Source organism: Ischnura elegans, chromosome 3 (genome assembly GCF_921293095.1).
Source record: "Ischnura elegans chromosome 3, ioIscEleg1.1, whole genome shotgun sequence".
Classification (NCBI taxonomy): domain Eukaryota; kingdom Metazoa; phylum Arthropoda; class Insecta; order Odonata; family Coenagrionidae; genus Ischnura; species Ischnura elegans.
The window spans coordinates 32085502-32111435 of record NC_060248.1 but is presented as its reverse complement, the minus strand read 5'-3'; the positions used below and the strand labels follow the sequence as shown (position 1 = coordinate 32111435).

General features: G+C 38.1%; 1 protein-coding gene across 2 annotated transcripts in view; it reads left to right on the top strand.

Moving 5' to 3' along the window:
- LOC124155631 (putative metabolite transport protein HI_1104) overlaps positions 1 to 23828 on the top strand; it is a 42505-nt gene extending 18677 nt beyond the window's left edge. Inside the window, exons 2-11 of one of the 2 annotated variants that reach the window (XM_046529624.1) lie at positions 7030 to 7302; positions 9398 to 9550; positions 9901 to 10011; positions 10602 to 10656; positions 11004 to 11111; positions 11773 to 12031; positions 12513 to 12706; positions 13356 to 13440; positions 13964 to 14161; positions 22817 to 23828. In XM_046529624.1, coding sequence (XP_046385580.1) covers positions 7073 to 7302; positions 9398 to 9550; positions 9901 to 10011; positions 10602 to 10656; positions 11004 to 11111; positions 11773 to 12031; positions 12513 to 12706; positions 13356 to 13440; positions 13964 to 14161; positions 22817 to 22983 — 1560 coding nt within the window. In that variant the 5' untranslated portion in view covers positions 7030 to 7072 and the 3' untranslated portion in view covers positions 22984 to 23828. Of the gene's footprint in view, positions 1 to 7026; positions 7303 to 9397; positions 9551 to 9900; positions 10012 to 10601; positions 10657 to 11003; positions 11112 to 11772; positions 12032 to 12512; positions 12707 to 13355; positions 13441 to 13963; positions 14162 to 22816 lie in introns of both variants that reach the window. The other variant, XM_046529623.1, reaches the window with a different exon arrangement.
- Positions 23829 to 25934: the final 2106 nt, after the last annotated feature.

The following is a 25934-nucleotide window of genomic DNA, read 5'->3' as shown; positions in this document are numbered from 1 at the left end:
CTGATAAATCCCTTTTCAAAGGATATTTTCCATTAGAAACCTTTTTGACCACGTCCCACCCTATTCAATATACTTCAGTTACACCCTCATGTATTAGTTTTATAACTCTTCGCCAGCTACCTTAACCTGAATTTGTTATTAACTTCTTGTGTATTTTAACCATCACTCCTTTCTAACTTCAAGTTGCTGTCATGGGTAGTCCATTCCTTCGCATAGTAAAACTAATTGGTCCAAGTATAAGTCATTATCGTAATCCGCCATAGTCAAAGCATCGGTTTTAGCTATTACGTCATACATAATTTGGGTCAGTTTCGTTTTTATCATTTTTGTGGCGGCTCTTTGACACCCTAATGCGCACAGTTAAACCCTATCTGGCCACCAAGGACCTGTGCCTTGTGCAGTCGCGGCCCTTGTTTGATAAGACGCTGCCCTCGCCTCTCATTCTGAATAAATGGCCGCCGCCGTCTCCTTCGTAAAAAAAAACCTAACGCCTTCCGAAGGAGACTCAAGACGCTGCCAAGACGCGAGGTTTTCGCTCCGCTGACCTCCCCACACGCCCATCCTACGCTGAGTGATACACCCTCGTTTCCGTTCCTGAAAAAGCTTTAAAAAAAACCCACGAGATATCGCCTGAAAAGATCCTAAGTTGCCACGCTACGCAAAATTTTATTTAAATTTTCAGAAGCTGATTCGTGCCCAAAGAAATCCTTATGGTTAAATACCATGTTGCGTCTCAATGAGACAAACGACAAATGAACACTAAAATGAGCTCAGTAAATGATTGGGGCATGGAGTGCCTCAAAAAACAATAGAAGAAAAATTAACTTCAGACATGATTTCACTATTATCATGAGACGTCGCTCTATAATTTCTATCACCACTTATAAGATCGATTCAATTTAAATGATTCAGGCGCTACTTTGAGGGACGCGAGGTACTAAAATGATTAACTAATTAAAGACACAAACTCACTGGATTTAATCCTGTCTACTGGTGTTTCCGCCCGCAAGGGAAATGAAACCGGTGATGGAATAAATCTGATGGAAATCTGGAGTGTTTGTCAAATGTTTAGGATCATATGGAGCCTCCACAACGATGCACTCAATTCCTCTCCAGTTTACGACATTATTTTAGGCACTGGAAATCATCATCAAGGATCATCCCAAGCATTTCCAGTAGAAGGGTTGGCAAGAGAGTTCTAACCATAGTTACTAATACGAGTTACATTAGTAGTAAGAGTAGTAGAATACATTAGCAGTAATTAGGTAAAAATTGAGATCCTTGACCCCTTTGAGTAAACACATAAACGTAAACTCGCGTAAGATAGTTGAAGATATTTGTAATCGAGATAAGATCAGTGACCATGATAGCGGTACTCCATGCGTTGTTAGCTTAAAAAAAACAAAGTGGCACTCGAAGGACTGAAGCAAGGACTTTAGTGATGTAAATGGAGATTTTCCAAATGCAAAGGCAGAGCCCAAACTTGGGATCGTGAAAAGAAAAGAACAAAAAAAATCGCGACAGCTCACAGTCCAAGGGAAAACCAGATAAATATTCGAGGCAGCACTAAGCCCAGATACGTGCATGTTCCCTTTCGGTCGTTGAAGTCTCCAAGTTTTTTTTTCGTTCCATTCCTTCCGGACGCCTCCAGCAGTAATCCCTTTCGGTCGTTGAAGTCTCCGAGAGCTTTTTTCTCTTCATATCTTCCGGACGCCTCCCGCTTAGAATTTCCAACTCTGCCTTCCACCAACAGCGCTGAGAGGGAGAGTGGAGAGGTTGTTAGGAAGAAAAAAAAAGGAGAGATGAGAGGAGGAAGGGGAGGGGAGCCCGGCAAGGAATCACTGACCAGCCGCCGCCTGGATCGCCTTGACCGCCGCGGCTGCCTCCCACCAAAGAGCGTCACGCTCCGCCAACTCCCGCCGTTTCCCCTCCAACAACAAAAGTTCTTTTTTCTCCAAAGTCTTCTTTTCTATTTGATTCAGCGATGCGGTATGACAACGAAGGATTTTGGACAGCTATAATTAAGTGGGTGGACAAGTCCGATCAGATTCCCTTGGTGAATAAGGCGTCAATAAACATGTTTTACCGCCGATGAAAAAGAAATATGATTTTAAACCTAGGTTTGCTCTAGCTGCAGTCCTAATCATTAATTTTAATCGTTCAGTTGAGAAAAAACAGATTATATCGGCAAGTGTGGCTATTACCTGAGGAGGAAAATAGGATTGGATTCAATATTTCTCGATTAGGGTAATTCGGAATGGATGATCAAGAGTACATAAATGTAGCAGAAATTAGGTTAAAAGTGAATTTCTCCACAGAAATGATAATCTTCATATACAGTTATTTAAAACATCGTTTCCTGAATTAAATGAAAAGATTCACTTTCACACGCAGGTTTTGGTGTTCTCCTGGCGGATAGAGTGAATTAATTCTTCGCGGTACGACAGCCTGGTCAAACGTTTTATCATCAGAATTATTGGTATCGTTTGGTTCTCTTTCTAAGGCAAAAATAATTCGCTATATTATTTCTTTCCATAGAAAAATTGCTTACAACTAATCATATGAAGGCTTGGAGTAACAAGAGGCTTTATGAAGAGGTAATATTAGAATACGAAAGAAGTCAATACCAATGTGTAAGTTCAAGGTAAAATTACTAATCAATTCAGAAGCTACTTGAATTACAGATTGATAGGCGAAGAGTCAATGCCTAAAACTGTGAACTTACTTCAAGGTGAACCTAGAGAAGGCTTATTTCTCACTGTTTTCCCGACTTTTTCACTCCAGATGTGACTTACTAGATTGACAATGATTGGAATAAAAATAAACTAATTAAAAGTAATGTAATGACCATTAGCACTTAAATCGAACCTGCGATCTTTTGATGAATCAGCGCAATTCTCATACTTTACATATAAGCAGCATTTTTTTACCTTAAACAAATACCTTGTTCCCATCAAAAGTCCATTCGCATGACAACTGTTTATTTTTTACCCCGACCTTGTATCCAGTGAGCTGCAAATGTAGCGGTAGAATGCTGGAACATATACATACGTGGATTTTGACATTCAAAACTCGTTTCAACCTCTAACCTTGCTGGAGACCATGAATCCTCACCTTGATCATCAGTGGCAATTAAAATTGTGTTCTTTTCAGCTCTTTGTCCATTTCTCACGCATAAGTCTCTTCTAATTAAGATACCATTTAAATCTGTCTGTTATGTATCCTTTAATTTAAATATCAAACAAAGTACATTTGCATATAGCCAAGAAAACAGGTTAGAGATTATTAATTAATTAACCGCTGAGTTCTCCATGTATTAAGTGTTATGTTTCATCGTCGCTATCTGGCACTTAGATAGATGAGGAAGGCTCGAGGGCCGTAGTTGCCGACAACCACCTAAATCATCACTTGTAATTGGGGCGGGTATAAAATTATCACTCCAGTATGACATGAGCTCGTTTCCATGTGAGGTAGCAGGTATGATAACATTTCAAATGGGTAGGAGAGCAACGCGATATATTTATAAAACAAGACTACACACGACCTGGAGGAAATGTTCACAGCGCTTTGCATTAATTTAATCCTTGGGGACTTATTTTTTCCCCTTGCATTCAAAGGCACACGTATCAGTTTCAGATCGATCCAAAGACTTTCGAAAGCGTGATCGTCGATTGGCGATCAATAACGAGACCAGAATTCAACTATCACGCGCGACTGAGTAACTGAAAGGCCGTAAGTGGTTACCGATTCCGCCAGAAAATTTTATGATGCTCGATAAGTAAAAGTCACCGAATAGCCTTCATTTCGTGGACAAGCGTGCACCTTTCCAGAGCAATAAAAGGTTTTCTGATATACTTAGCGTGACTTTAGAGGCATTGCATTCATTGAGCACAGACTATATGAAAAACTAACCTGAAAAATTTTCCCACCAAGGTAGACGAAAAAGTGCATTCAATTAGACCGTGACATGTACTACTGAAGACTTGTATCGATGGCATGGAGGAAAAGCTACTTCGTAGAGCTGAACCGTTATCAGCGCAAACTCACGAGTCAAAAGTTTTTCATATACTCCACGATCATAAGTGATATTTCAAAGCAACATAATTCCTTACGAATTCAATATTTAAATTGGAGTGTAATTTGGTACCTCCATTAACACAACTGCATTTCATGCATTTGAATCTGGACCATGTTAATGTACAGTAGTATTTAAGTTATATTGCCACACATTAGCAGCTTGGTTGAGTTTAGCAGCCTATCACTCATTATTTCCCCAACATTTTTAAGTCAACTGTCATTGATAGTATGATATTTGAATGGATAAATTTAAACTTCAACTTACAACTGCAGGATGTAGGTAGAAGACTGGTTGAAGAGAATTTCTGAGAAAAAGGCTTCAGGAAAAAATATAAATATATCAGATAGTAAGGACCTAATGGAAGTTTAAAATATCTCCAAAAATCCTGATATTTGATTCCTCTACGTCATTAACCGGCGGCCATGAAAACAATGTAAGACAGCATCGTCGATTAGCCTTTTCGACCTTAACCCATTCAGCTGCATTCGGCTACACTTATTGGAACATGGTCAATAAAAAAACATTGGGCAGAGAAATATTTGGCACGAGTTTCTGTACGCACACTATGATATAGTTTTACATGATATTGCGGCTGAGTTAGCTTAGATAGGCATCGAATTCCCATGCATCCGACTCCGAACTGAGAAGAGAAAAAATATAAGAGAGATATCAATTTACGGCTCCGTTTAAAAAATCGTCCCTCTATTTTACGCGGTCAGAAGACATCAAAAGTTCGTATTGAATGCCCTGTTTGCTCCGACAACACTTTTCTGCTGGGAAAAGACCTTGCCATTGGCCCTGAGTCTCCTCCCCGTGGCCCGCCTATTCTTTGCTCCTTTGTTCCCCAATCCCCACTCTCTAATACCCACGAAAAGAAAATTCAACGCTGGGAGCCGGGGAAAATGAATGCCTTTCGGATAGCCATGCAATTTATGCCGCCAAAGCCTTCCATTAAATCGTTCGGCAGAACGATAATCTGGATGAAATTACGTTGTAAGTCGCCCGCGGTGCGAACTCTTTGTCGTGAAAATGTGTTCCGCAAAACGATTTGAACGGACTGAACTGGTGCCTTTCCCACACAATCGGGTTAATTCTCAATTTTTAATCGCTGGCTTCCGTTAAAATGATATCATCTCACTAGTCCATGGTATTCTCAGAGTAATGGCAAACACCTTTTGCGTCGGCGGGTAAGCGTGGCATTCAACACGCGAATGATTACGTGAATTTTGGAGATAACGGTGGGATTCCCAACACGCGATCGAAATGATATCATTTCTGTACTCCGAAAAATTTGACTTTCAAGCCGAGCAGTGAACTTATTCGTATAAATTTTACCCCAAACGATAATATGCGTTTGCAATTGTGACAGACCTTTTCTCCACGGAATGAAGTTAAGTCATTCTTGCTATATAGAAAAAATAATACAAAATGGGTCGATTTACCTGGAGTAAGTTAATTTAATATTTGAAATATGGTTGTTTACCGACCAAAATATAAATGAATCTGATTCCCATTAATAAATCTGTGCAGCTCGTTAGCGCATTAAAACGAGAAATAAGAGGTACGACCTACTTAGTAGCTCCATACATAATCGATATTTATTATTTTTATCTATCTCATTTTTCCCTAAAAATTTCAGCTGAAACACAACTAAAACCACAGTGGAATACTAATGGGATTCCTGTGAATATTTCCACTAATATGAGTTCATGAAAATCTATCGAAATATCTGATTAGTTTTAGATGTAGGTACTTGAGCCTTCGAATACCTCCCTCCCAAATTTTAACTTTTCATGAAAGACAAAATGGGATAACGCGATGACACTGCGAATACAGGAATGACTCTTCCTATTGTCACCATAAGCAATTTCTCGAGAGAGATTTAAGTCAGAGAACATGATTTCCCGTGGAAAAGTGTTCTAGGAGCATCTCAAAAATTCATCATCAAAAAGTCCGGAAAAAAACTATCGAGTCTCACGTTGTAGAGAGCAACAGGTAGCAAAGGGGGATCAGGAGGGGGGGGAATGAATATATGGAGCCAGCCTCCCTCACTTACAACAGAAAGCTGGGAAGTTGAAGGTCAAAAAAAAGGAAGCCAAGGAAGGTGGGCTTCCCAAATTTCAGTGGCGGGCAAAGTGCGTCAGAAAGAATTCCCGCATCCCACCCCTCCCCTCAGTTTCGATACCAAATCGGAAGCTGTCCGTTCCAGATGTTTCTTCTTCTTTCTGGTTCTTCCCGTGGGGATTCCCCTCCGATCATTTTTTATACCCGACTCCGAAAACACACATGTATCCGGAGAAGGTGAACGGACGCTTTTCCAACCCGAAGGGGATCATTAAAGTTGGCGAATGCTCTTTTTTTTCCTACCCTATCGACTCCCTAATATGCAATTCCACTTTTCGTAAGCTAGAAAAAAGAATACTTACGGTTACAGGGTCGTTCACTCCGACCTGTTCACAATTAAATTGCCGTGGATGGATGACAAAACGTATTTCTGGCGAAAGAGACATACATTTCCAGTTTCAGCCTATCCAGACTTTTTCAAACACAAAGGTTTCTCCTTCAGAGGGTCAACAGCTGAATATTATTCAATTCTCAAAGTTCAAGTTGTGCTAATTGCTGAATAGGTTTTTGTTTTTCTAAGTTACTAATGACCCGGCAGCGCTTCTTCGCCTCGTAATTGAAGTACTCACTAAGACACACTCAATGTTTTTTTTACGCTGTCTGTGCGCTTATCCATTCCTGAATAATGAACTTGTCATACATATATGAGAGGTTGTATGTATAATATATTTAAAAAAAACATCAGTATTCTAACTATTAATTATTATAGATGCCTACATCTTTTTGTCGATTTTATGGTGGTGCGTCGGCTCCAAGGGTGATGTCCTGAGCTCTGTAATTCATTCTGATATTAACATACACCCTGTTTGTTCTTATCGCCTCAGCAGGATAACTGAGTTTGGGGACTGAAGTTCGACACAAGCCGTCACCATGCTGCCCGTACTGAAGAAATTGGCCTTCCTCTACAACCCCTACGTCTTGTGCATCGTGACTCTGGGTTACGTTGTGGCCGAGTTGGGTCACTTCCTGATCGGCGTCACGAGCAAGGCAACGGCCAAGGATTTGGACTACGGTGACCACAGCTGCCAGTTGAACGCCACGGCTGGCTTTGGACACGGGGACATTCCAATTCCTTGCGACACGGCCAACACGACTGAAGCGTAAGTGTCAAGATTCACTTCCCCATTAACTAAAGTTTAGAATAGATGAGAAGCTATGATTGAAGAAAGATTGGATTTGAAAAAATTAGCCAAGAAAAAAAATTTCTGAACTTCGTAGAAATCTCCATAAAAATTATTTACAAAACTTTGACTATCAACTATATCCACTTACTACCCCGCAAGCCCCCACGATAGGCGTGTGATGAGGGGTGTACGGACACCAGCCGTTTACGTGAAATGCGCATACGAATTCGTACGCGCAGTTTAACTTAACGCAGCGCAACTTAAGTTCCGCCTAGCATTTAAAGTCCTTAATTGTTCAGAGGAAAAAAAATACTTTACATATCCGTTCGGTGAAATATCTCGCTTTATTTATCGTTTCTGTCGGACATGGAAATATTGCGAGTTCCTAACATGATGTTCTCCGTGTCGCCCTTAAAGATATCTATTCTTAATTGCTCAAGAAAGACCAAGCCTAGCGCATAATCTCCGGGTTTGTAGCGGTTTCCAGCTCAATTCGTTTAAATTCATAGCGACGCGGTGAAAACCCGAGGAGAGTGTAAGAAGCACTACGACAGCAAACACCCGTAAAACAATTTATGATTATTAAACTAGTGTTTATGTATACTTCACCGCAGAAAAAAACCGTATCACTCTTGATAAATCAGCGATGACAATCTAACAAAATGCTGGGAACAAATAAAACTAGCTGACATATGCATCGTAATTATTCATAAGTGTGTTTTTTCATAAAATAAAATGATTTTGTGGCAGAAATAAAAATTTTCGCGGCGCCAAAGTCATCAACATCACATCTTATTTCAAGTAAAATGATAGCAATGAATGGAATAAAGTTGAAATTTAATGATAACTCCGATTCAAATCCATCTCCTCATAGCAAAGTCATCGCTTCTCCACAGGATGCATTTTCCTTGCTTGATATTCTAGGTCATCGATGGTATTCTCTGTCCTTGTAGATGATAAATGACGTCCAATTATGAGCTATCGCGAGAAAAAAATTTGGAGGTCATATTTGGCCATAAAAATAGGAATTAATTAAGTTGGGGAGCTCAATAAACCCATCAGTCCACCCGAAAAACCACGCAAAATCCGCCAAATTTACTAAAAATACACGTTTTTTACTTTTCAAACATCTCTATGACCCCGAATAAATACAGGTATTTACCACGTAATATGATAGTCAGAAGGTAATTTTTTCGCTGAAATTATCCACACTTAAGAATAAAGTCGACCATAATTGCAGCATCAAAATTATCTTGATCGCATTTATTTCTCCGGTTTCCCGCAGTAAAAAAGAAATTAGGTTAGCCTTATAAAGGATAATAATATCATCATCAATTCGTGTTTACCGATGTATTCGAAAATTGAGGTAGCAGTCAATTCGACATTCGTGAAAGCAAAGGGACAACTTGAGGAGACCGCACTCCATCCCAGAGAAGGTAGATTTCTTTGCCACTTCGGTCACTATTTTATTCGGTTTCCAAAAATGTCCGCAGAGTGGCGATGAGTGCAGAACGATCCACTTTTTAAAATATTCTGAAGATTGATATTAGCAATATCAAGGAATAGCACTGAAAAGTTATCGATGAAATAGAAATAATTATAAGGAATATAAACCTTGGTCAACAACCCTGATCATATCTTATTTCTCAGCAGTAGCGAATCTAGGAATCTGCTTTGTGGGGGGATGCGGGGGTTTTGGGGGGAAATGGGAGGATTTGTGGGGGCTACCCCCCCAAGAAACTGGGAGTTCAGGAAAATTTTTGTAAAATAACATGCTTGAAAATGCTTTTTACATCATTTTGACAATTAAAACTTAACTTTAAGCAGAGGCAGTTATTATATATAAAATCCAGACAAGATTTTTAAATAATTTTTTGATCTCTCTGAGGCTTTGGGGGGGATAAATCCCCTCGTCCCCCCCATAGTTATGCCACTGTTTCAAAGTGAAATCCAGTTCGCTTTGACAACCCATTGAAATGCGTGGTGGGAGACGACACTTTAAGAGGCCAAGTTGAGAATCCTCTAAAGTAATGTTCGTATGTGAAATAATCATCTTATCCTTTTATTTCAGATGTGCGGAGTTGATCCTAAATGGGACGGCGTACTGCGAGTGGGACTACAACGGTCTCGGTTTGGATTACCAGGTCTTAGCCGGACCGAGTTTCATCGCAGTGTACACTGTCGTTGGAGTAATCTTAGGAATATGCGCCGACAGATATAACAGGTGAGCCGACGGGCAAGTTCAGAACTAATGAATATATTTGGCAACCAAATAAAGAATTAAAACGCCTACCATTTAAAAAAGATACAAATATATATAAATTTGAGAAATTTACGATTGTAACAGTCTAAAATAAAAAAAGAATGCATAAAATGGATATGTACCTTTTTATAGCAGAAACTAAACAATGCAAATTTTCTGCATTGTGTTTTGAATTCCAAAAAATTCAAGCCTTTTATGTATGTATATGCAACAATATCTTGAGGTATAGCATACCTGCTTTTCTTGGGCTACGTTTTTTATAAGATGTTATAATATTCACATTTTTAATACCTGAATTTTTCTCTTTCCAGGGTATTTTTGCTTTCTATTTGCACAACAGTTTTCAGTATCGCCATAATTTTGATGGGTGCTGTGAACGAATACTGGCAATTGGTTATTCTTCGGATGGTGCTTGCCGCTGGGTAAGTAACATTATTTTGCACTTGATGGCTAGATTACTAAAAAAAGAAACAAAACAGGCTTATTTCTTGATTTTGCGACCTTTTGCAGCTCATGGTGATTAAAGAGAGATATACAGATATATTCCACGTGATGTAACGGAAATTGCCCCGACGTTTCGTGATCAACTGCTGGTCACTTCTTCCAGGGAATGGTGTAGGAGTTTGGTTCTCATGCCTTTTTTCCTGGAATAAAAAGGCAGCAGAACAAATCTCCAGCACCATTCCCTTGAAGAGGTGACCAGCAGTCAGTCACAAAACGTCAGGGCAATTTCCGTTACATCACGCGGCATACATCTGTATGTCTCTCTTCAAAACAGGCTTAATTCCATCATATATGTACAACAATTGACATTATGAGTGAAAAGTACAACAAATTTTTCAAACCTCACTTTATACACATTATGACCAATGCATTCTTCCAAAGACCTGCAATGCAATCACAAGAATAAAGATACCCATACTTTAGGCCTGACTATTTATCAGTATTCTTCAAAATATTTGACATAGTAACATAGAAATTAAAAATTAAATATTTTTTTTTCATATTTCAGGGAGGCTGGATGCAACCCTATGTCTGCTGGAATCTTATCAGATATATTCTCTGCTGTAAGTATCAACTCCTTTCTCTCTTCTATCCTCCACATAACCTGATAACTTCATCATCCTCAACAATTCACAAATTTCTAATAGCCATTTTTAAATTAAAAAAGTTTCCTGCACTGCATGGAGCACTCATTGATATTGAGGATTCATTCACAAGAAACAGTCTGTTTCAATTTTCAATTTGATAAGAGAAAAAAATTTTTAAATCATCTTATTGTCATGACATGGACATAAATGATGCAAAAACAAATAATTTCAAATGGCTCTTTATGCATTCTATACTATGTAATAGTGGAAATTTCTCTCTCATCTAGCAACAGAGTTTCATAAAATTATCTTCTAATTCACAGGAATATCGAGCTCTTGCTCTTTCAATCTTCAATTGGGGAATATATGGTGGATATGGAGTTGCTTTTCCCATTGGTCGCTATGTACCAAAGCTGGACGCTTGGGGATTGGTAAGAAATTTCATACTTAATATAGCACACAAATTAGAAGACATGAAACTTGAAATAAATATTTCAATACAATTTTAAAATAGATAAATATGCCTTGCATCTATAATGTTTGCATCTTGTATCTATAACGTATGTATAATCTATGCCTTGATGAATACATAAATGCTATGGATTCATTCACCACTTACACTAGCAAACTGCAGACTGGAGCGAAACACATTTATGGTACAGAGACACTTAATATAATAAATAGCATTTAGGTAATGCAATGTAATTTTACAAGAGCCAGCTCAACTACTGGAGATCAAGAGAGAGCCTTTTTATTCATTTACCTGTAGCTGAGGTCACATTTTTCAAGTGCAATGTAGTGATTTCAAATTCAAATGCGGTTCTCATTAAAGCTTGAACAATAGGCAACATAAAATGATTCCATAACAAGTCTCTAAATCTTGCATAATATTATGCTGCAGTATTACAGGCAAAATTGCTTTGTGGAAAATGCTCAGTCTACCCAAGTTGAATCAATATTTCATCCTAAAGGAACTTCATATACCAGTACATATTTATAAGGCAGGATTGTTTGTTTCAACAATTTCTTAAATGAAGTAATTCCAACAACTGAAAGGAGTAACTCACAAATATTTTCTTTTTTTATTTAAAGGGGTGGAGAGTGACCTATTATGGAGGAGGTATTGTCGGTCTGCTCATCGCCTTCCTCACAGCATTCACTCTTAGGGAACCCGAGCGACAGAATATTGGAGAAGAAGAGGTTAAGCAGAAAGAGGCTCAGGCTAATAACGCCAACGGCAACATCGTGAACACTGCTGCCGAGCAAAAGAAAGAGGACGAGAGTGCTTGGAAGGTCCTCCTACAGCCAAGGATCATCCTCCTCTGCCTTGCTGCCTCAATCAGACACACAGGTGAGGAATGAATTCTTATTATCACTCAAGGTATTCCACTGATTAAGTTATGTTTGTGTAAAGCGATTCATCTCATAGAATTGCCCCGCCTCAAATTGAACCACCTCATACAACTCGAGGGAAGGGCTACTCCTTTCCATTCTGTCAATTCTGTCTTTCAATACAAAATCTTTCACAGATCCAATTACGTCTTATTCGAAATGTATAGATAGATATCCTTGTTTAGGACAGCACTAGCTGCAAACTTAAACCAATAGAGATAAAAATTTATCATCAAAACTTGGCCTCAATAGGAAATGAATTGGACACATATTTTTCACAAGCTCAGCAATAATAAATTGCGTGAGGTGGCTTTGCAGCAAAGAAGGAATGCTAAATCAACGCCATTGGTGATGTGCAAAAAATCATGAACTTTCATCCCACATCATTTATCAACATGATCATTTAGATGTCTAGCTAATTGTTTTTTTTAATTTCTCAGGTGGTCTCTGCTTTGCTTATAACTGTGACTTGTACTACCTGATGTACTATCCGGAGTACGATCTTGGATGGTGGCTGTTTGCTGTGACCATTGTCATTGGAAGCATTGGAGTGGTCGTTGGAGGAGTGGTGTCTGATAAATTTGTGGAAAAAATGGGCATCAGGTCACGAGTTGCCATCCTTGCTCTCAGCCAGGTGAGTTCACCACTCCTAATATTAACAGCATTATTTACACAGTACATAATAGCAATCAAAAGGTAGCATATTCAAAAGAGAGTCAACATGAGAGAATTGCAAGGACATATTTCATACTTTGACATGCAAGGACATATTTCATACTTTGACAAGTGATTTAAACACTAAAAAAGAAATAAAATTTGAATGGCTGAAAAGATTCCCTATAAAATTGCATTTTCTAATAACATATTTTTTTTAATCATGGTACATAAGCATCTTTCATGTTTTGATAAGATCCAAGTTTCATCATCATTATATTTTGATACAAATTGGAAAATAATTGCTAGCTTAACCCTCTCAGTGGTCTTTCTCAGGGTTATGGGAGAGAAATGGAGAAAGAGCTCAACATTGGGAAAAACTATGGATTTGTTTCATATATGTACCTATTTGAATTTTTCAATTTAAATATAATTAAATAAATGCAGTTATAATGTTGAATTTATTTCAAATCTTTGAAAAATTAATACAATTGTTGCAGAGTGAATAAGTGGAGCAATAGGTTTTTCTAGCAAGCTGAGGTATTGGCTTACTGCACAAATTGTAAGAGGGTTAAAAAGATAAACTTTCTTCAAAATGAAGTTTACACATTTTATACCTCTTTCAACAGCTCATTGCTACCCCACTGGCTTTTGGAAGTGTCTACTGTGATCCAGTTGGAGCCATGGTTACCCTGGGGATCTCATATTTCTTTGGTAAGTATTCCATATTCAAATTGAACAATTTATGCTAAAAATGGTATTTTTGCTCAAATGAATTTGAATGTGATACTATGAAGCAAATAATATGGAAATCAAAATCTGTAATCAGGACTATGTATATTAAAATCACTAACTATCTATTCAAATTACTAACGTTATCAAAGGAGTACTCAAATGAGTGTGAGGCTATTCAAAATGCTGAAAAGTTAACTGAATTGCAAAAGAGATAATTCAACACCATAAAATTGACAACAGAGATCTGGGGTGCTTTAAAAATCTTAATGGGGCTTAACATTAATTTGATGATAGAAATGATAAAAAAGCATTTAGGCAAGTTAATACATAATGGGTCACAAAATAAGATTTCTTTTATCAATCAGCTGCTCGAGGAAGCTACATTTCAACAGCTAAGAACAGAAATAAGCCTTCATTACCACAGTGATCATTATAATTATAGTCATAATGAGAAACCAAGGTGTACAAAAATGCTATTTATGATTACCTCTTTTGCCAACAGCTGAAATGTGGTTTGGAATCCTTTTTGCCATCCTGGTTGAGGTTGTACCACTCTCTGTAAGGTCTACAGCAGTTGGTGTCTTCCTTTTCATCATGAACAACATTGGAGGCAACTTGCCCATCCTCGTGGAACCAGTCTCCAAAGCCATTGGCTACCGGGAATCTCTTTGGATCTTCTATGTTGGTGCATACCTTCTGAGTAAGTTTCCAAAAACATGCAGTTTTCTCATGCAAAAGCCTTGTGCAACCCTGCCAGCATAGACCAAGTTCTTTTTTACCTCTGAAAATATTTTAATATTCACAAATTTAGAAAATATTGGCTTTCATTGTACTCATAGTGAAAACGTTGCAATTTTAAGTCATATATTTGATAGCTACGAAGTAAAAAACTGAAATAGAAGAATAAGTTCAGCCACAGCTTTGTTATATTGAATAAGGATCCAGTCTCTCACTTTCATGATTTCATAACCTTCTCCCTGTAGAAAAGCTCACTATGCTTATCTACACCATTAGATATTGTTGTTGCATAATACAGTAGAATCCTGATTTAAGGTTTTTCAGGGGGGACAAAATTTAAAACACTAAATGCGGATAAACACTAAATGAGGACCTGCCATTTTTTTCAGGTTTTAGGGTCTGTAATGATTGGAATGGCTTTTTATGAATAAAAATATTATTTTAAGTAACTAAAATGAGCTGAATGCAGCAAAAAAATCTTTAATTAAATGTTCTCTGCCCTATGAAGGTTGGATAATACTTTTCAGGAATCAGCTAAAAAAAATGGGTAGTACAAATAAGTAATGAGAGGATGACAATTGTTTTAATGAAATATTTTAAGAAAATTCTAATAAACATCAACTTAAAAGCATTCCCACATAGATTATTATTATGGACATTAGTGATTCCATTTTTATGCATATTTCAGAGGTCTCGATGAAATTTAGAATTTTTTCTGTAGAAGTGACATGTAGGTGACTATATGTAGCATTTCTAATATAATAAGAAAAGGTGTAAGTAGGTACTTGAAAAATCATGAGGAATGAGTGAAATAAAGGGACAGCAGAAGATCGCTAATCCCGAATTCTCAACTACCGAATATCTAGTAAAAGGGAGGTTTTCTGGAATTTTGCCAACTTAACGTTTTCTGTTGCCTCGGCGAAACAAGGGATTTATGAGCCTTTAAAAAGCCTCCTATGCGCACATTTTGGATTTCGAGGTCATCCAAAAAAGTAGAATCTTATTTTAGTATGCGTACAAGTCGATGGTGATTCAACTCGATGATAACACCAGATTCGTTGTCATATATCCGCGGCCTTATGCAGGTCGAATGGAGCCGGGAGAAGTTGCTTACGCGGCGCGCTGATCGTCTTGACTCCGACTCGCCTTGTTTCTCGGCAGCTTTTAATAAAATTTGGTTGGACCTTGGATAACGATTAGCTAAACTCTGTTAAGTGAAAAGGTTTAATCTTCAACAGAACTGGATTTCATCCGAAAAATTGTCAGTGCCTCTGGAGTTTGGCAATTTCGTCAGGGTTATGATGTCGAAGTCAACCACCAAACCTGCCGGATTTTCGTATTTTTCCACGCTCATCTATTCTACCGTGAGTATGCGGTGATTTTTTTTCCAGCATGAACGATTTATTTAGAGTCATGGACCGTGATAGTTCGTCAAAACTCCGATTGTCATTCTCTTTTGACATTAATTAGCACCAGATAAATATTTTTGAATCGACAGCGATATCAACCAGCCGCATGTCGATAAATTGGCTCCGGGATATCTAAATTACGATGTAAAATAATGTTTTTCCGTAGGGAAAGAATGCTCTCACTCACGGTCATGACAGGGGAGACACTTCCTCTGTTCCTCCGTGGAAACTGACCTTGGAATGGATTATAGAAAGAATCTTCTAGTGAACTGCGCAATTGATATTGGGCCTCCTCTTTTGAACAGAGAAAGTAGCCGACTGAAAAAATATTGGGCTAATAATCGACTGCCCGTAGGGAGTAGAGTTGAAAGGGGCATAAGCCATCAATTGAAAACATAACGAGAAAACCATTATTGTAGCGGCCCTCGGAGGATAACTCGTGTCATCAGTCGTCACGTAACATCGAAGTCAAGTTCAAGAAGTGAAGGATAAGGTAGTTCGAGGTTATTAAGGGATGACTTTGCTCCATTAGATCGGATCTGATACAAAAAGTGCCTGGTGTTTGGATCAGAAGGGGAGCGAAACGTTACGAGAAGACAAATCACCCAACTTGCGAGTTGAAGGTCGCAGCGCTGCGCTCGCGGAAGAAAGCAGTCGAAGAAGCGTTCTCTGGTATATGAACCCATTTTCCGTTCCTGCGTGTATAATTGCAAATCGACATCCTCGGGAAGTGGGGGCCAAGCCCAGTATTTAGTCCAGCAAGGAAAGCTTGACGCGGATTTTCTAATTGTTTGTTTCGCAAACTAATGTTCACTATTTGTCCAACATTAATCCAACTTTCGCCTGTTAATACTCTCGTCCTGTGTTCGCGACGATATTTTTTTAGCTGCCTTAAATAATAATTAATTGTGCCACCAACGAATAATATCATCCCTTTCGATAAGGATGATTCTTTTCCCCCTGCGTTCGTACACGAAGCCTATGTCCAAAAGAAGACGATATAGTGTTGTCCTTTTGTAATCTGGGAGAATACTATCCATATTCACCGGGTTTCAGATGGATTTTAAAGTCGGAGGAATAATTTTCACGAAGGATTCATGTACCTTCCTTCTAATTCCCGATCTCACCAAACCGTCGAAAATCACTGCCCTCGAATTTTTGTAAGGCTGTCTAATTTCTTTAGTTTTTGAAGGAGTTACCAATGGACCACGGGAGCTTTCCTTTCTCACTCTGTAAATAGTGAACTCCTAGCACCCAGTAGCCTTCGAAGCTTCTCGGCAGGCCTCACTAATGCTGAGAGATTTCCTTATGTACGAGAAGACTTTGAGCACCAACTGTCTTTCGTGGCTTATGAGCTTCTCACCTTTTCTCCTCTTCTTTGTATCGGACATATTGATTGGGCGTGTTACAGCAGAGATAAGTGTAAAACACACTTCACAATTCTCAAGTTCAATACACCACACAACACTTGTTCACTCCAAAAAAATGCAATGACAAACTGAACGCCTTCGTAAATTCTTCCCTCGGCCCCTTCGGCCTGGGTCGCTTTTGGGGCAGGTTTTATGGTACCCTATGAAAGGAACTCAGAAAAAACCCAAGCCCCCTTTTGTAAATGCGTGCACTGGATGGGGTAGTGTTTGGTACAGATTATGAGATATTCTTTTTCTTGGTTTCCCCGATGGGACCTAAACACCCAAGGTGAAAGAGTCTTACTTCCAAGCCGCTTGCTTACTTTCGTGTATCAATGTATTCAGATAAAAACACTGCTGTTACGACGTATAAGTAGGTATTCTCTGTTTAGGATATCAAACGAATACATAAATACATTTCATAGTATGCATTGACAAAAAACTCCTTTTCCGCCCGAGAATTTTCCCTCTGCGCGCAAGAAAAAGCAAGAAGCCCGCCCAGCGGCACCGTAATATTTTTTCTTAAGATCAAAACCTTGTAACTCGCTTCAGAATTGATGTAAGTCAATGATTTTTTCACCAAAAACAACCTTGTAGTTTTCTCCACATTTGGTACGCAGCATATAGGGACCTACGACGTAAGAAACGTAAGTTAGTAAGCGACTACTTTTTACCTTGCAAAAATCAAAATTTTCTTGTCCTAAAGTGTGTTACGTCGGCATAACAACATTAAAACTCAATATTTGTACAATTGGTGAAGATCTTCAAGCAGAAAATAGTGTGAAGAATTTTTTGCAAAAAAATTCAATTCAATACAGTCAACGGTCAGGCAGAAATTGCGAGAAGAAGATAAAGTAAAAAAATACACGTTTCTGACGGAAATTTACGGAAATGTTTTTTATAGCTTTTGTTATAATTTTTATCGAAAAACTATTGGCGCCAATGAATGCAGCACCTTTTTCTACATTAGAATAAAATTTTTAATCAGTGCATAACGCAACATTAATTTTCGTGCTGTTGTTGACAACACCGCGCTCCTGGCCTTATGGAGATTAACATGGGAAACGATTCTCCATAAGAGCCCATACTGTCAACTAAATGTGGGCTGCTATTATGGATGGAATAGCATTATGCTATTCTTCATTATTGCAACCGATGTTGCTATAATATAGCGTATTGCAACGCCTATGCTATTTGGTATTACGAACGGTTGCAATTCGTGTTTTTACTACACCGGAAGACGTAATTCTCAGAATAGCATAGGCCCGTTGCTATTTACTATTATGAACGGCGAATTGCAACCGGTAGGCTTGCTATAATATTACGCGGTCTTCGATGCCGAGCAATTCGGTATTGCAACCAGAAAACGTGCGCATTGCGATGTCGAATTGTTTTTCTGAGGTTAAAGTAACCTAATCAAGCATTGAAAAATGGAATAATAGCCAAAAATAAAATGATATCAGCTTTATTTTAATTAAATAATAGTAGCATAAGTGATGAATATTTAACTAGTTAAGTGATTTGGTTAGGAATTAACATTCGAGCTTAATATATGAAGCACAAGCTTGCTTCATCGACAGTACGAAAACAATAACAATTAATGCAAAGAATTACTACCATAAGCCCAAATTTTACGTGTTTTATTCATATTTACAATTCATAATTTTATTTCATCACTTGACTTGCTACTAAAAATATCCTCAATGTAGGCTATCAGGTCGATTCTTGAAAAATTTCAAGCTTGTGTTAACACACTAACTCGCCAAATATATTAATAGTTATAGCTTTCAATGAAAACCATATATTACCATAATAATACCATATACTTTGATCAGCCGTTCATTTCCTCAATTGGACAGTATATACAAATACATGCAACGAGTCGAAATTGTTTTCCCCACTATTCGCTGCCTTCTACAATTAAAACTAAAAATTTACTAAATTATAAACACGGGCAGTCGACTTGAATTACTTGCTTGAAAACAAAGGATTTCTCCGAACACCAATAAAGTTTCCGAACAAATATGATTCACCACAAACGTTTAATGGAATATCCATGCACTACATCATTAATGCAATATATATCATGTGAAATTGAATACAAATTGTTTCCTCCATAGACAAGTAAGTTATTCACACAATTAAGTTTCAGTTTATCGGCACAGTTCAGGGTCTATCAAAAATTTCAGTGAGCACATAATAAAATCAGCTGATACGAAAACAATGATAACAGACACAACAGCACTTTCCACACGATTCACTATTGCTAGATTCACTTTTTCACAGCTGTTCCATCCATCCTCAAATTCACCATCACCTCCCTCTGCTTTTTCCAAATATGCAGCTGAAATATCGATACTATTCCATCATAATACATGAAAGCACAGCTGTGACGTTGCCACCTACTTCATTTCCTAAACAGAGAATGAACACTGAAATTAGGGAGTCATAATAATATATAGATAACATTAGAAACGAAAGCTTCTAGTTCATACAGTAAAACGATATCGTCACGAGCAATACAATAAAAGTTGATACATATTACTTCTGATATGCAACAAACAGACTTCGAAGCCTAACACATTTACGAAGAAAATCAAACATATTTAGCTTTCAATGATTATTTCGCATAGCATATATCTCACGGTAAAGGACCGATCGGATATAGGTAAATCATTGAATATTTATGTCCGATAAATCATCATTATAACAACGAAATTATGACCTAACCCACCTGTCTGAAGCCATTGGGAAATTATCACAACCACAACAAACAGCTGATTTCTTAAATGAGATTTTCAAAGCGTATTATATATTTCCAAGGTTTAATATAATTTTTAAATGTAAATAAAGCAATTATTTATAATTTCAAGTCAGTATTCCGTAAAATACAAAAAATATATAAAATATCTTCTCCCTCATTGGTTACGCAAACTGTTCAGAAAGTTTTTCATACGGGAAGAGGCGGAGCTTCCAAATAGCTCGCGCAAGAAATAGCATGCCGCTATTCCGAACAAAATTATTACTACGCTTCATTCATAATACGGGGTCGTTGCTATAATGACCCGCAGAATAGCGTATGCTATTTTTTGCAACGCTTATCCATAATAGCAGCCGTGGAACGCTCTATAGATTCTATCGACTCTTGGTAAATTTTCATGAGACTGTTCTTGTTGATGAGCATAAATTCGAAGATTTGGATGAACCGTCATGAAAAAACGTTAAATCGGGCAAAAAAATCATGAGCGGGACAAATTTTTACGACCATAAATGCGGAAAAACGCAAAATGCGGAAACACTAAATACGGATAATTTTTACATTGCCCTAATAGGGAATGAATCGGGACCCAAAAAAATAAACGCTAAATGCGGAAAAACGTAAAATGCGAAGACCTTAAATCCGGATCCGACTGTAATTGGAGTTGAAAGAATGAAAACTTTGCTTTTTTACATGGTGATTTACTCTGTGGTATGACCATGTCAAAAATGTGGTTTCACTACAGCGGTTTCATTCATTCAACATTTTCAAGGTGTTCACCTGGTCGAAACCATGGTCGGACAAAATAAATCACCATGTGGAAAAAGCAAAGTTTTTAATCCTTCAACTCCTACAATAAAGGATTTCCACAAAGTCACGCCCTTTACTATTACTTATACACATAATAATAATAATGTGGTGTCTTAATTTCAATGATATTTGGGACAATATTGCCCTCTCTTGCAATAAACTCATGATTAAAATCCAACATCCATCCTCTGGGAATAGAATTGGCTACCCAGAAGGCATTCCCACTTTAGGGGCTTATTACGTAAGTCATAACTCCGGAGCTATGGAGCTATAAGAGTTATGATGGCTGCCATAGCTCAATTTGCGATTACAGTAGTCAAAATAACTCCGATAGGAGTTGCGAACTGGAGCTATCTCGGGGCTGGAATAACGCAGGCTTCTGACCCGTCCTTATGATAACTCCAGCCCGATTTCCTTCGGTTCTCAACTTTCTCAACAAAATTTCTGCCGTCGGAAGGTCGGAATCTGAAGGATTTGGCAATGGATGGACCAATAAACATATATTTGGCGAAGGATGACGAGGGTGTTTGCGGAGTATACATATATGTAAGAAGAAGGAGGTATCTGACATTAGAAATGAGACGAATAAGGGGTTCCCACAATCCGATCGAATTAGATGAAGACCATTTCCGAATGTTTTTCAGAGTGTCGAAAAACACTTTTCAATATCTCTGCCGGTCTCTGGGACTCACACTAAGGAAACGCAGAATATCACTAAGCGTGGAAAAACAGATAAATATTATTGAAGAGTTTTCATTATATCACTATGGGCGTGTGTAATGTTGAATCTTCTTATTCTGCGTCTGAGATATTCTGCGTTTCCTTAGTGTGGGTCCCAGAGACCGGCAGAGATATTGAAAAATGTGTTTCGACACTCTGAAAAACATTGGAAAATGGTCTTCATCTAATTCGATCGGATTGTGGGAAACCCTTATTCGTCTCATTTCATATGTCAGATGCCTCCTTCTTACATACTCCGCAAACACCCTCATCATCCTTCCCCAATATATGTTTATTGGTCGATCCATTGCCTTATCTTTCAGATTCCGACAGCAGACATCAACAAATGACAGATGAGAAGCGAAGGAAATCGGGCTGGAGTTTTCATAAGGCATTTTTATTTTTATTATTGGTATTAAAAAAAACATGTCGGTGTGTGTGAAAATATTTTCGTTCTTTGTAGGCATCTGTCAATCTCAGTAGCACATTTTTGTTAATTGTCGATGAAATATTAAGGTTTGTCACCCCACATTTTATTTATTGTTGCCTCCCCGTTTATTCCTTGGAATACGCCAAGGGCAAAGCTTCTGTGGTCACTCATAAAATTAGTGAGCACCACATACTGCTTCCTGCTCATTTTCTCCGACCTTTGCCGGTATCTAAAATTGTATTCATTGCCATAATAGCAACATGGGCAGAGAATAGGTTTGGATTCGACGATAAATGAATGACTGTATACAATGGATGACATATAACTGTATATGAATAAGCTTTAAAGTATAAACATTTCAACAATGTAGTTTATATTAATTATTTCACGTTAACTTACGAAATACAAGTTTGGGACTCCATTCCGAAATTCACGTTAAACCCGTCTGCTCAGAAACATTTACTATCGGATACCTAAGCTCCTATTGGTTGACTCATTTCTGGAGATTTGCTTTCCGAATTTTCCATAGCCACTGTAGCTCCGCATTCTTTCGGAGACTTCTCGTAACTCCTGCCGGTACGTAATAGGGTTGGAGCTACAAATCAAAACAAATCCGGGCGGAGTTACAGATAGCTCTAGCTCCGAGTAAAAGTTACGTAATAGGCCCCTAGTCTTTGCATTGGTCGTCAAGGATGTTAAGCCTGCTACCGCCAAGGTCATTGAGTTCAACCTACATAAGTTGATATATTCAATGTTATGACAGTTGTAAGATTAAACACTGATTGAAAGTCAAACCAAGATATACTTTCAAGAAAGACTTGAAATGCCATTTCAAAGCCACTGAAACATTCCATTTTTACACAGCATGCGTAAACATTTGATTTGGTGGTATAATGGTTTGATGTTGCTATAAAAAGCTACCGTTCACCATCAAGAGATCCCCAAGCTCATGACAACAAGTGATGAATTAAAGATTGCAACTACCATTACAGACATTTTAAGATTTATAATACTTGATGAACATGCAGGTACTAAATAAATACTACAAAATAATAAATCTATCCTTATTCTTTTCTTTTAGGTTCCGTCATGTTCCTGTTCACCATGTTCCTCATGGAGCCTCCAGCACCTAAGCCCAAGCACGACCTGGAACATGCTGCGTACGACAACTCCCTGGCCACAATTGAGCAAATCAATGGACATCGCCAACACGTCCCCATTGAAACACTGGAAATCAGCAGGCTGTAGTGTACTTACTGAACGAGAGATTTAGATTAATAGATTTGAGCTCAGCACGGTGAATGTGTTTCCTTGTCTGGAGGAAGGAAGGCTGTCCTGTCCAACTGCAGAGACAACCAAAAAATGAAGTCATTCCTCCACTGAATGAGAAATGTCTCAGAACTGACCAGGTTTGGTGCATGATACAGGAACAGTGCTGGGACAAGGGAAACTAAGTTTCACTCCTAGTCTGAGGGTGAATAGCTCCAGGATGCACCTCGGAAATTGTTTCAAGGAAATCCTCACTCAGTATTCAGGGATGCCATGGTTCCAAAGACATTAAGAACCTCCCACAGTGGGGTGGTAAGCGGACCACATGGTTAAGCACCATGATTTTTTTAAAAGTCGGCAGACAAGTGCTATAGCATTAAGTGGAAAGCAGCAAGTCCATCGAAACTTTTCTGCCGATGTTACCTAGCAGTATTTATTTTGCATGTTCGTCCACCAGATTCCTTCTCTTCGTGTTTTCCTGAGATCAGTGGAAACAAAGAGTTGTGTCAGGCTGATTCAACTATTTTGAGATGCAAAGGTTACTTTGGGATTCAAAAGTTGCTTTTTGATGACCAGGTTGGTCTATGTGAAAAACAACAAAGCATTGATATTTATTTGATCAGCACACACAAGAAAAACATGTGATTATTTATGAAATCTATGACAAAATGATAAAAATGACAGGGAGGTGAATGTATTCAGAGATGAAAGCAATTGCCACAATAAAACTTACATTTAACTTCACTTTCCGACTACCTTGTACATAGTTAAACCATTACCCTGTATATATTCATGTTGGTGCAAATAAATGTGAATATAAAATACTCAAGTATCTCATTTAACCCTGTACCTACTGACAATTAAATTCTTCAATCTGCACTCCTCACCCTGACGTCAGCACTTTAACCAGCAGACCTGACCTGCTATTCTGATGGGTCTCATCCATTCCCTACTGACAAGTGTTTCCACTCCAAATGGTTATTCTTGGCATACTATCAATTCTCCTTATCCTGCAGAGATGAAATAAAAGCACGATCATACCTATGTTACCACAACTCATGGGCCGAAAGACCAAAACATGGATGAAGACCCACATATGTACATATTATTCAAGTGTGGCTAAATGCCTTTTGGCTCTCTTGTTCTTACAAGGGAGATTATGAGAGAGGACAATCAAGGCAGTGTAGATATTAGTGGCTTAGCAAGGGGTGGAGTCTACTTTGCCTCATAAAAGAAAAAACATTGAAATACAATAGATAATTCACAAAAAAAGCTTTTAATATAAAGAATTAAAAGATTTCTTTGTGAAAATGAAGTTTTTTCGATTATGAAAATGGTTAAAATTAGTTCAAGACATACCCTCGACTTAGTACATACTCATTTTTTGAAAAATTTCCACCCCTGGTTTTGGACTCCCCCCCCCCAGAGTTAATTTGGTTATAATAGGCTAAGTGAGTGCAAAAAGGATGAGACCGCTGTTAGTAGAAACTAATTTTCCTCTAAAAATTCAATATAATTCACCCTCAAATACAAAAATGGTGTTAAGCAGTAGACTTCCTGTTAGCTCTATGCGAGAAAAATGATAGGGAAATTCTCCTACCTCAAATATGTATTAGGAAACAATAGAACCCTTCCCATAGCAACTTTTTCTTACCTCGAAAAATACTGATGGAAGGAATAATGCTTACGTAATTACTGCGACAGATAAGAATTTTAAACATCCAAAATTAATGCAATAATTTTACATTATATGTATTAATGTTTTTACAAGGACAATGAATAATAGAATAGTTAGCACACATTGTATTTAAAATTATTCAACACAAGCTGCTTTGACCTCAAAAGTAGATGCTGACGTCACCTGGCATTCTATTCTTTGTATTATTGAATCTTACTTGAGTTAAGGGAGCTATACATACATTTCGATTAATTGTCTTGTCTGACATTCCACGTTTTGATGCGGCTGTAAAATTCTACCAAGACACTGCACTTAAAATTACGACGGACAAATTTTAAGCCAGAAAATTTTTATCTGAAATAAATTTGAAACAAAAGATGTTGAAATTCCCGGCTGGAGCAAAAATTCTTGAATAATTCATGCATAATTCCAGACACTTAAAATTCATGCATAATTACTGATTTTCCCTGTCCCTGGACACCCTTTATTAGTATGGCCGGAGCAATACAACTTTTTGGGAGTTCTGAAAGAATGCGTTGCATCATAGGCGGATTTGCACTTGTCCCCCCCCACCCCCAGGCTACTGAAAAATAAACGAGATTTTTAACACAGCTATTAATAAAATTATATTTTAATGTTAAAGTTGTAAATATTCACAAATTAATAACTTTTACAATAAAATTATGAGAATATTTCATAGTGAAATTGGTGCATGTAGTTTTTAAATCTTAAATATGAAATGACAGTTTAACGTCAGACCCTGGTGCCACCCCAAGAAAAAAATTCTGAATCCGCATGCATAGAATTAGAGATAGGTCTGTTCCGGTTCCCGGTTTTTGACCTTTGACCGGTATCGAGAACCGATCGCATAAAGTTGGTACTTTGGAACCGGCTCGGAATGGTCGCGAGGATTTAAATTTGGCACCCAAAGCCGAAATGGTCCGCAGCGTATTCAAGGCCAAAAAGTGTACAAAAAATTAAAAACTCAAATATTACTTTGCGATTGCATGGCGTCCATGTTTTTTTTTTCTTTTGAGAATTGCTAGCTAACACGTGCATTTAAGGGTTCGTCAGTTTGTTGCTCTCGCCAACATGGCAACATTTCCGTAGCCCCGGCCGCTTTCAAAAGAGCTGACTTTTCACCTGCCACCGTTCTTTCAACTTTCCATTGGTCTCTATGGATGCCTTCAAACAAGTCGAATTGCGCCGTTGACGGCATGGCACCCATATCACTCCGGCCCAGCAATGAGCC